General features: G+C 43.5%; 3 protein-coding genes across 3 annotated transcripts; all 3 read right to left on the bottom strand.

Moving 5' to 3' along the window:
* Positions 1-51: 51 nt before the first annotated feature.
* O0I10_000486 (uncharacterized protein) lies at positions 52-2,827 on the bottom strand (the record flags this gene model as incomplete). Its single annotated transcript, XM_058480596.1, has 4 exons — positions 52-804; positions 896-1,702; positions 1,936-2,544; positions 2,633-2,827. 4 exons carry the CDS (start codon positions 2,825-2,827, stop codon positions 52-54), a joined length of 2,364 nt encoding a protein of 787 aa, XP_058348160.1.
* A 1,594-nt stretch (positions 2,828-4,421) lies between these two features.
* On the bottom strand, positions 4,422-5,620 carry O0I10_000485 (uncharacterized protein; the record flags this gene model as incomplete). The annotated part of the gene is made up of 3 exons (XM_058480595.1): positions 4,422-4,429; positions 4,485-5,459; positions 5,524-5,620. The coding sequence occupies 3 exons, from the start codon at positions 5,618-5,620 to the stop codon at positions 4,422-4,424; spliced, it is 1,080 nt and encodes a 359-aa protein (XP_058348159.1).
* A 576-nt stretch (positions 5,621-6,196) lies between these two features.
* On the bottom strand, positions 6,197-8,201 carry O0I10_000484 (uncharacterized protein; the record flags this gene model as incomplete). Its single annotated transcript, XM_058480594.1, has 4 exons — positions 6,197-6,660; positions 6,718-6,911; positions 6,980-7,446; positions 7,851-8,201. The coding sequence occupies 4 exons, from the start codon at positions 8,199-8,201 to the stop codon at positions 6,197-6,199; spliced, it is 1,476 nt and encodes a 491-aa protein (XP_058348158.1).
* Between the last annotated feature and the right edge of the window lie 4,048 nt (positions 8,202-12,249).

The raw sequence follows: 12,249 nt of genomic DNA, 5'->3' as shown, positions 1-12,249 counted from the left end.
TCAACCCTTAATTATATCTCTCTGTTTGTACACAGACAATTATCAACTTTATCATATACATTCGTTGGATTGGGGGAAAATGGTTTCAAAATGGTGACCACTACTACTACTGCTTGCTGGAGGATAAAAGTCTTGTTTATCACCACCACCACCGCCACCACTATTCACCATTTGAACAACAGTGGCCACCGCGCTATCATCCAAGTCTTCTGTATTAGCTGTAGTAGTATCAATGTCATGTTGATTTTGTGCTTGTTGATCGAGATTGGCCATGTAAACTCGCATTTCACGTGCATAGCGTGCTTTATCTTCTTCAGCCATTTTGATCCATGGGATACGTGCTTCATCAGACATGTCACGCCACTGGGCACCAATGACTTTACTTATGGGGCCCACTGTTGATCCAGGGAATTGTTGAGCCACATGTGGACGCACAGCTGCAAGGAAAAAGAGGAATGGAGACATGGGATGTTTGGGTGCAGTAGGATGTCGGTGTCGTTTCTTTTTGCGTCCTCGTGGGTCACGTGGTGCATCAGGTGCATTAGATTTCCTCCTTCGCTTGGTAGTACTACTACTAGTGATGCTGCTGCTTTGTTGCTGCTCTCTTCCCTCCTTAGTTGCCGTTGACTTTTCGGTATTCGGTGATGCTGCTGTGTCATTGTTCTTGCTTCGACGTAACTTTGAAAGTCTCTTTGCTTCGGCAAGTTCAGCTTTAGACCGTCGTGTGTAAATAAAGTCGGGATGGTTCTTGAGATGATCTTGCTTGATGAGAGCCGCTTCCTGGATATACTTTTCTCGTTCTTCCTAATGAATAGAGAGAGAGAGATGGGTTAATTTTCTCACGTACGACGCGTATAATTCAATACAATCAAGGGGGTTTTTTACTATAGCTTACTGATGATAATTGTTTCCACTTTTCGCCAATCTTTTTGCTTATTTCCGCGACGCCCATTTTGGGTGACACTTCCAATAATTTACGACGCATATCTCGATTGAATAACAAATAGGCATTGGGTGGTCGTTTTAAACGTTCTCGTTCTGCTCGTAACGGTGGTGGTGGTGCTGTTGACTTTAATCGACCAATATCATTCAACGCGTTTGCTTCTGCTGCACCGAGACGACTTGCTACATTCAATCGAGAAGAGGATTGATGGTGTACAGTGGTTGATGTTGGATTCTGTTGTTGGTTGCATGAACAAAATGTGATAGGAGAAGAGGCTATACGTGGTGTATGTGGTTCTCCAGAGTTGATCTCATCCGTAATAATAGCAGCATCATCCGTATCATCGTCGTCATCATCATCGTCATCATCGTCATAGTCGCCACGAATGCTGAAATGAGTAGGGATAGAGAGACTTGGAGGGGAATTTGAAGAAGGCGTGTAATTGTTGGATCGGTGATCACCTTGTTCATGCATGTGCTTCATAGAGATGAATGACGGGTATGCCTTGAAGGGATGTTCAGGGATTTTACCCAGCGCCTCTTCCTGCTCTTGTCGTTCGGCTTCACGTATTGCATAAGGTGACACGATATGTTGTAATCCTGGTAACTGTACTCGTCCAATCATGCTATTACTATCTGCAGACATTTCTTGAAATGTGCGTTTGTTGGGGTACTTTTCCTCTTGCATATTGATGATGATGGCACGGCTATTACTGCTGCTGCTCGTGCTACTGTTGCTCCCTTTTCTCGATCGAGGTGCCTGAATAATAAGAGGGCAAGGGTGATGATAGATAAAGAAAGAGAGAGAAAAGAAAGAAATGAAAAGAATAGGATATATAAATGAGAAAAGTTAAGGATGTGTGTATCAGAAAGGGAGATGTCGAGGAGTTGAGAGACGAGGGGGAAAAGAAAAGAATGATATGAATATGTATTTAGAAATACAGTTGTCAAGCCACCTCCACTTTCAAAGAAAGAATAATAAAGAAAGCGCACCTGATGATGATGAGACACTGCTAAGTCTTGCTTGCTATGATCGACAGAAAACAGGAGGTGTTGGTGCTCCTCCCCCTTTTTTGCTGCGAATAACCATGTTGACTTGTCATCTTTGTCATTGTCGTCGTCAGCGTAGTGAGTAGTAGAATGACCATTCTGGATCTTGATCGTGTTTCTTGGCAACGAGCAATTGGATAATGTTGTATGTGGGGTACCACTGGAGCTACAATTGGGTGATATCGGTGCCAAGATGGCTGGAAGATGATGAGGAGCCACGAAGGCACGTGAAGAAGAGCTTGATTCGGCATACGTTTTTGGATATTGTTGATGCTCCGTTATTACATCGCTCCCGAATATTCCTGTGGCTTTCGATGCATATTGCCGCATATTAATTGTACCATCTTCCTCATCATGGTCGTTGTGTAAATGTTGTCCATAAGTGTCGTGTCGCTCATCAATGCAAGGTGTCGCTATATTCATTGTCGATGCTACATCACTACTACTGCTGTTGTTGTTGTTGTTGTTGCTTGGATACGAAAATTGGGGTGTGATGGTGGATGTTGCCGTTGACATGGCAACGGTGTTATTGCTTGCATTGGCCGACAATGACTATTATCGAGATGATGATGATGATGTGAGCCCTATTACACTCCTTTTGCCTCCTTGATCAGTATTTCCCCTCAAAAGTGTTCCTTACAGTGAATGTAGCAGATGTTTGTTGAATCACACGCTGTGCTAATGTTTCAGTGGTGTCGTACTCGAAATCAAACTCTGTACTGGCAATGTTATTGGATGTCACTGCTGCTGGTGCATGAAAGTCAAAGTCGTCATTATCCTCTCCCGAGGATGTAATGATGGGTAGCTGCAGAGATGTATTGTAGACTGAGCCCATGGAAGCTCGAACAAACGAAAAACAATAGTGTACCAGGAGAAGAAGTTTGATGGCTATAAGCAGAAAGTGTCACGCTGTTCCTGGAGGCGAACAAAAGAGTGAATAGGGGATAGAGTGGGGGGAGGAGTAGGTTGGGCAATGGAGCAATGGGGACCTTGAAGACAATGGAGCAATGAGCAAAAGCGATCTCAAATGACTTTCAACGAGAACAAAAGAAAGAAAGCTAGAATGGGAATAAATGCGTGAGAGCGCGTGTGCGTGTGCGTGCACAAAGAGGAAAATGCGGGGCAGTTGAATTTTGGGTAATGTGATGCAAGATCCAACATCTTTATTTGGCATCACAGTGGCGCATGCATTACCCTAAGGGGTGTTCGATTGCCTGCTACACCCACGACGAATGGAATGTTTGTTTGTTATTTCTAGCACTCTCTCTCACTCACACGTATGCATAGTGCTGTATTGACAGCTAAGAGGATGAGCAATGAAGATTACTATTGGTGTAGTCAACCATCCATGTAACAAACATAAACCATCAAGAGAAAGTCTTTAGGAACAAGGGAAAGAAAACGCCATCACACCGTCATGTGCATCTAGAAACGTTGCATTGTGCAAAAAAAAGTCGGCTGATTGTACAAAGCATTTGAGGATGCATATTGATTTCTCGACAAGAAGCTGTATACAATCGAGAACAATGGCCAAGCTATGCATTTATAGCATGTCAATCAATGTAATTTCATTCTCTTTGTTCATCATGCAATAAAACAAGAGCATCAAGCTTATATGCAGCAGCCCGCCGTTTCCCATTGTTCCACCATCGCCCCCCAGATCCGGGCGCCTGACCCACTCTGCCTTACACAGCAGCATGTCACAACAGCAATAACGGCGCGTTACCCCCGCTTGTTTGAAATACACTAAAGCCCTTTGGTGCACGGTCATGGGGACGCTCATCGAACGGAGATGTCCATGTTGATCATTGATGATCCGCGTGACATTGCTTGAATACACCATCATTTATCTGCAACTCTCATACCGCTATTTGGTTAGTCCCATAGAAATTCGTATACAACAAAATCTTATCAGTAATCTAGCTTGCACAACGCTATTGGGTTGATGGGCCATTATATTATCACCCTCACGTTTACGCGTATGCCCCCCTGTTCTTTATTGATGAAGGAGCGAACAACCTTCAACTTTTTCGAAACGAAGATCCACACAAACGTTTTTGACAACAACAGCTCCTGATTAAGAGACCAGGACTTGTAAGACCATTACTCCATTAAGTCCTTCAACGCGTTTACTAGCAAAGCAAGCAACCCGTATTCTTGTTCTTTCATAGCACGGCGTCTCATTTCTTTGTTGTTTTGATTACCTTTGTGATAGCATGTACTTTTGTCGGGTGATTACTGAATGAACCCAAAATTACAATAGGCTTAGACCTTCTCGCTCAAGAATAAATGTATATGGAAATTGACATAATCACATTGCATGTAAGAAATCAAGTCCGTCGCATCCAGATGTGATGTTTATTGAGATCCCTCCCTCATATGTCTATAACGAATCTTCTACTAGCCATCCAGTGACCAGATCCTCTTGTTTACAAATCTAGAGACATATATAAATACCAACACAGCGTATAAAAACCTGCTCTTTCTCTTACCAATGGAAGAAGGATGAAGTAAACGACCCATCTTATCCAGCGAGCTAAGGCGTTCTTGACAAAACTCGTCCTGATGGATGGTAACACCATGGAATTCAGGGTATTCAAAGCATTGAAATCCAGCACGCACAGCGAGTAATGTGATGGCCGATTGATCTTGTCGATGGTTTTGCCTTGATGATCCGGGAGGTGCAATACAATTCTTGTCCAAACCACATTCATACCAAGGTGTGACCAATTCATTGAGAATGCGTGGGTTATCCGTATCAAAACCAAGTGCTGCACCATTGCAATTCTCGAGCATTGCGTATTGCTTACGATCCATCTTGAGATAGTCAAAGATGCCAAGGTGATTAAACTTTGAACCGACAAAGCCAGTACTTCTTGGTGACCAAAAGCCGTACTTGCGAATGTATTCAGGGATCATGCGCATAAACATGAGATTGGGTACATCGCCCGTGTCCAACCAGATAATCACACCACCATATTGTTCCTGAACCTCCTTGACAATACCAGTCTTCCATGCATATTCTCCACGATTCACTGTAATGTCCCAGAATGCAGGATAAGCGCTGTAGTTGAATGTCACGAGCTCGTCAAAGTATTGATGTTGCTGAAGGTTGGCCATAATCGTCTTTTGCTGGTCATTTGTGCCCAAGTCATAAACCACCAATCTTGGAAATGAACGTACATGCTGTCTCATATCTTTCAATGTATATAACATGCCCTCCAATGCACAAAAATGATTGGCGCTTGCAGCTGTCACAATAGTGAAAGGAAAGTCGTTGTTGGATATCTCATCATGATCGTTGGGTGTCACTAGTTTCTCGTTGACTGGTATCGATGGGTCATTGTCATCACTTTGATTGTCTGATGGCGGTGGTGGCGGTGGTGGCGGTAATGGATCATTGGTTGGATCGTCTTGACTAGGCGAATCGCATACACCTCCAGGACACTCGTTGTTTACAAAGTCACCTTGTAGAAGCAAAGAAGCCCACGTCAATACAATGCTTTACGCGACATGAGGGTGTAGACTTACTTTTGTGAGCGTCATTTGCTTGGTGTGCAACGATGATGAGACAAAGGATACAGAATGCAAAGATGAGTTGTAGTATGATGGAGCGTTTGAAGGGCATTAGAGAGTAGTGTATTAGTATACGTGCATGTAGGGTAAATGAAGAACAAAATGAAAGCAAATGCGTGTGTATGAAAGAGAGACGAGGAAGGGAGGGGGAAGGTATAACTGTGTATGCAAGAGAGGAGGAGGAGGAGGAGAGGTTTTTTTTTCGTCACCAGAATCTTTGATGACAAGGCTGGACTTTTTTGAGTTGAATGAAGCATTGTACCACACTCTAATTATAGCAGCACAGTAAAATGATCTCCTAGGCCATACTTGGCTATCCCACAAAACAGGGCGATCGCGACCCCGTGATCTAGCCATTCGATCCATTTGCACAGCAAAGTCTTTTCTTTTTTGATACAATACATACAAAAGTGTGTGGATGTTTCTATTGAATATGCAATAGGGGATAAACGAATGAAGGAGGAGGAAGAGACAAAGATGCAGTAATAATGGTACAGCAGTGAAGAATAGCAAATTATGCAAAAGAGGAATAACAATAGAGGGATTACATGATATGAGGGTGAGGATGTTTGATGGATGGCGGTAAAGGGATGATCGGTATTGGCACAAAACTATCGTCTTTTCATCATCATGATGCCTGAAGTGGACGTCCAAATTCATGATAGGGTCGACTGGGTGGGGGATAGGGTCCCTGCACAACAAACAAAGTAGCACGCTTAATGACATGCATGGCTTTTCGTAAGGGTCGTCGACGTGAACGTTGTTTCTTTGGCTTTTCGGTAGATGATGAGGGTGATTCGTTTTCGACTACTATAGAGATTGAAGGTTGTGGCTGCACAGCAGCTGATCCCTCTTGATCCGTTGTCATGAGTGATGGTTCAGGTTGTTGTTGTGTGGTAGGTAAGCGTTGTTCAATCGTTGACGGTGGTGTAGGGTCTCGACTTGCACTGCTGGTGTCTTCTTCCTCTGATGATGTAGCAGTGGGTGGCACAGCCACTTTGAAAGGATTGACCCATGGATGATGAAGAACAAGATCGAGTGAGGCTCTTGTCGTATCAGGAGCGAGCATACGTCGTAACAAGTCCTTTGCATCTATGCACATGGATATGAATATACATCTTCCATGTCATGTATGATAGTATTAATTACCTTCCGAGCAATCCTGCGGGAGACTAAAGTCTGCACTAAGCATCTTTTTAAATAGTTTCCGATCATTGTTAGCCACGAAAGGATATCTGCCAACAAGCATGCGGTAGAGGTTGACGCCCAATACCCAAACATCTACACGGCTATTGTGGAATGTGCCATGTGTTGATAGCTCTGGTGGGATAAATTGGGAATTCCTATTTGGTTTCCATGTCAACCTTCTCATTCATTCACGTTACAGGTCACATGATGATGATGCACTTACCCACAGAATTTGTGATCTTCTATTTTGCCATCCACCTCCAATCGAATACACTGCACATTGTCATATGCATTGAAAACAACCTGCATCTCCTTTGGAATGACACCCTTGTATTCATTGTGGAACTTTTTGGCTGATTGAACCATTTTAATAAACTTGCGACGGCATTTGGTTTCGTCTCCAATAACGTGATGTCGAAAATGTGGCTCTCGCTTTTGGGGCTGCGATGGCCAAAGGGGTGGTGGATGATATGATGCACTTGAGGATGATGTAGATGAACCAGAAGAATCACCACTTGCATTGGTACCATTACTGGTAATCGATATCCGTTTGAGCTTGTCATCATCGAGGCTGGATGACAATGGCCGTGGTCGTGTCATGGTTTGTGATGACAAGGATAAAATGGTCTCACTTTCTTCAATAATAGTATACAAGGCACCTCGAAAAGCTCGCTCATCTGCCGAAAGACGCTACAATGAAACACGTGATGAGTTAAAAAGTCAAATTGCTAGGAAATTTGTGTGCGTGTGTGTGCATGAGGTTTGTGCGGGTACACCCTCCTCTTTTGCTTCGGATTGCGGACCGTTTGCCCCAAGCACACCAAATATAGAGCCCATGAAATTAGATGATGTGCCTGTGCAACCCAAGTAACCAAGCTCTATTGTTACAAAAGTGCAAGTTTACAATAGGAAAAAAGTAAACAAACATGCAACAAAGCAAGGGGCAAGTAAATTTGCGCTTACATTGTATCCATGGATACACACACACATATACGCACACACATTCATTGATGGCGTGCACATTCCACCTCTCATCGGTATATCGGAAAGAGATGGTTGTACTCTGAGTGTAGAATGAAATGGGTGCAACTTACGTGGGTGACCGGAGCCACTTCCGCTTGGGGAGCGATACGCTTTGCACGTGTGAACCGATTGATGCCACTGCTATTTTCAGGTGCTGATGATGATGATGATGCTTGTGGTGGGAGGTTTCTACCAATATTGCTACCGGTACCTGCATCTCCAAGCGAGGCAATAAAGGGTAATGGTGGTCGGTCAGGTGAAAGATCCCCAAAGTCATCCCTTTCGGTTGTGAATTTGTCTACTAGTTTGGTCCACCACCCTTTTAATGTATCCGGTTGTTGTTGTTGTTGTTGTTCCTCTTGTTGAACGTGTTGTTGCCGACTTGTAGCTGGTAAATATGATCCGAGCGAAAATCGCGGCATCATCAGATGCCCATCAAATGTAACGCAGCCAAGACCACGATAACCAGCAAAAGAAAGAGAAAAAAGAGAGAGTGCAAGAGTAGCGAGAAAGAGAGAGAGAGATGAAAATACGCTAGTCCCTGATAGAAGGCCAAAAAAGAAAACGTAAACAAGGTTCCATGGCCGCCTCTTTTTTGTGTGCACATTTGTAAGAAAACGTGGCCATGTCGCGACTATCGTCTACTTGCCGGTGGCTCGAGCCGACTTTACAAAATAGGCAATTGCCCACCTTGTTCTATAGTGCATGCGCTTCATCACTGACAAACATCATGATCTTGTATTATACATATTAACATTTCCTGTTTCCATGGATAAGCTGGAGTTTGTATTTGTGCATCGTGAACGAACGATAGTGGCACAAGGAACGAAGCATATTCTCACACCCATGAGGCATAAATTGTTGTTGTCCCTTTATTTGCTTCATTCATCTTTGTAGTTATAGTGGGAAGGGTAACAGCTACATGCATTGGATAATTGACAAGAGATACACATTTATCGACAGATCAAACATTCATCATTTATATGTGTCGATCCCTCCTTTTTCCCCCCTACAGTCTATCTTGGAAGGGCCAAGCCTATATCGAAGCACTCATTTGATTGGCCAAAGAGACAACAACGATCGACGGTGCATCCACTGATTGTTGAGATGCTTCATAAATGCCTTGCATGGGAACGTAGCATATCCGGTGAATCGATCCTTGAGTGTGTCATCATCCGCCAAGCATGCTCAGCGCCTTGTAAAGTCGAATCATCATGATGATTGGTTTTCACTTTATATTTTTTCGACATGATTTGAATGACTTTATTTCCTCAATGCAGTTACTTATATAGGTGAATGTAATATCGGATCACTATCCGGCTCATGTTGCACAGCTGACGTTGCTCAAAAAGAAAAATAGTACTGCCTTGATCACGCCGCTTCATTTAGGGAGTGAGACGGTGGTGGCAGTGTAAAGGCCATGTGAACATTGTTTTTTACTAGAGAAACTTCTTCCATGCGCGCAGATGATCTCCGAGGAAGGTGAAGCGCCAAAACACAAACAAACAATGATGGCATTTTTTGACATGGTTCACTATTAAAGTTTGTTTGCTTTACGCCATGTGAAACTATACGCTATGCCTAACCTACCCTTGCTGGTGGTGGTGATCCACTAACAGCTTTAACAAGGCTAGAAGCAACCAAGGATATGGATTGTGGTCCATTTTTAACTACCACGTGAACGAACAAGTTGCTATTAATGTTGGAGGATAGCCCACAGCGCATGTGGGGTACTTTTATTGCGTGCATGTGGGTTGCTATTTTTTGTAGGGCTCCATGTCAAGAGAGGTACTTTACTCTGATGTATCAATCCATTCAGAAACACCACGGCTTATCGTTTATGTAGTGAACCAGGAAGCCAGCATGAATGTAATGCGACAAGAGGAACAAAAGTCTCTCGATACAACGATGTAAGTGATCCAACCTTCAAATTCCTCTTCCCCTGCCAATCCAACTTCCACCTAGTCATCATCTATCCAGAAAAAACCACGTGATCCTCATCTTGCAAATATGAGCTGATAGGATGGCACTTCAATTGTTATGTTGAATACAATGCTCGTTTAATGGAAAGTCGAAGAATAGGATGTGGTAGTGTGGGTGCTTATCATCTAAGTAGTAGATATGAAAAAGGAACAGGTATTGCAAGTTGAATAAGGTATGAGTGAATCACTTGGAGTCGACGAGTATTATTGTGTCATTGTATCCTTCGTTGCTGTCGTCATAAACATCTCCACTCCATGAATGCAAAATAGTTGATGTGTGCCTTGATTCGAACATTCCAATACCCATCCATTGCTGTAGAACACCTCTCGTCGATGCCATCCAATCAACCATCATCCTCAACAGTATCATCCTCAACAGTATCCATCCTTCCTGTTGACAACGTGCCAAGTACTTGAAGCAACATCCAAGACTTCTCATTGCTCCACTTGAATGCATGCATCCATCCATCCATAGCCATTGCAAGTCCAATATTGCTGCTGATATGCATCCTTTTCCATCCGGCTGTTGATCAATCACTGCTTGGGGACATTGTATCGCAGCTCAACCACGTGAAGGTGCTTGTAACGACGTGTACTTGATAGCTGATATGGCATCATCCATTGGAATCCGTATGCATTAAAGCAAGTTGATACACGTAAAAAAGACTGTTCCCATGTGATGACTATTTGCTGTTCACGTAAGAAAGGCTGCAAGGCAGGTTGCTGCAAGTAACTTGAGACAATGGAGTTAAGACCTCGCTAATAGCAACTGCTGGTACGATTGGTCGTGTAGAGGAGAGTGGATGAGCGTGTGTTGCAGCAGAGTGACAAGGTTGTGAATGCTGTTTGATACAATGGGCTAAAGACCTTGCTAAAAGCAATTGCTGGAATGAATGCTGTTACGTTTGATTGTGGTAGATGAGTGTACAAGAGCGTGTGTTGTGTCAAGAGACTCGTGTGTTGTAGAAGAGTGGCAAGAAGGCTGTGCACACGCCATGGACTTGCCATTCAGTCAAAGACAATCAGATCAAGACAAGTGTAGGATTGACATGATGGGCTGAAGCAGGACAATCGTTCGCATGGTGGTAGTTATACACTTGAATGGAGCAAGAGTTGAGAATGGAAGGAAGAGGCAAGGTGCTGGGAGTGGAAGAGGTGGAAATTAATTAGATTCTTCTGAAGCTTGAATGATATTACTTTGCACAAGCGTTGTTCAGTCAAATCCCCTTGGATCAAGAAAGTTGAAGGATGGGCATGCTGGACTGGAGCAGGACAATCATTCGTATGCATTGGTTTCGGGCAATAAAGGTGAATGGGATGAATGGGCTATTAGCTGGCGGTTTACAAATAACTCTGCAAAATGATTTTTGTGAAATTGGATGATGTTTCTGTGTTTGAGCGTTTTTCAGTCAAATCCTCTCGGATCATGAAAGTTGAGGGATGGAGATGATGGGCTGGAGCAGGAGAATCGTTCATATGCATTGGTTTTCGGCAATAAAGGTGAATGGGATGAATGGGCTATTAGCTAGCATTTATGAACCATTCCTAGATAGTGTACAAGTATTATGATTGCCTGTGCTGACTGACTCAAGTTACACAAACATGCCCCTCTGCATCTTTGGCTCTATAGTCGTACTACTTGACAATGAACAAAACCACTCTTCTTATAGCATCACGCTTACAAACATAAAGGTGCCTGTATCTCCTAACTTTACAATGAAACGTGGGGTTTTGAATAGAGCAATGTGCTCGGATTGGCCAACAGCACCTTGGGTGCCAGTTTCGCGATCAAGGTGGCCGATCCCAGATTTCGCAATGTCGCCACCAGCCAAACTGGATCTGAGGGTCGACCTCTTCGACGACGACGACCAAAAAATATTTTTTGGGCTAGTTGCGACATTGAACGTAAAACTTTCACACAAGGTGCTGTTGGCCAAGCCGAGCCCATTGCTCTAATAAAAACCACACGTTTCATTGTAAAGTTTGAAGATACAGGCACCTTTATGTTTGTAAGCGTGATGCTATAGGAAGAGTGGTCTTTGTTCATTGTGAAGTAGCTAGACCCTGGCAGAGCAAAAGATGCAGAGGGTCGTGTTGTGTAACACAGCTACGTTTGCATGAATGAAAGGGTCAATGTATAATTACTTTATGGATCATCTAGGAACAGGCATGTATTGCTAGCTAACGGCCACTTTTATCCAATCATCATTGTTGCGTGATCCACTGCATGCGAACGATGCCCCTGCTCCAGACATTCATTTCCATGATTAAAGTAGGTTGATCCGAGCTGATTTGACTGAGCTGCGGTCAAAGAGAGATTACATCACTCTGGACATAGAGCACGCTCGATGTAGCTCAACCGATGTAATCTTGTGTGAGCGTAACTCAACCAAATCAGCTCGGATCAACCTACTTTAATCATGGAAATGAATGTCTAGAGCAGGAGCATCGTCCACCTACAATAGAATGCACAAAAGTTGGGAATGCA

The sequence above is a fragment of the Lichtheimia ornata genome, assembly GCF_029851405.1.
Source record: "Lichtheimia ornata isolate CBS 291.66 chromosome Unknown scaffold00002, whole genome shotgun sequence".
NCBI classification, from domain to species: domain Eukaryota; kingdom Fungi; phylum Mucoromycota; class Mucoromycetes; order Mucorales; family Lichtheimiaceae; genus Lichtheimia; species Lichtheimia ornata.
This window is presented reverse-complemented; position numbering and strand designations above follow the sequence as displayed.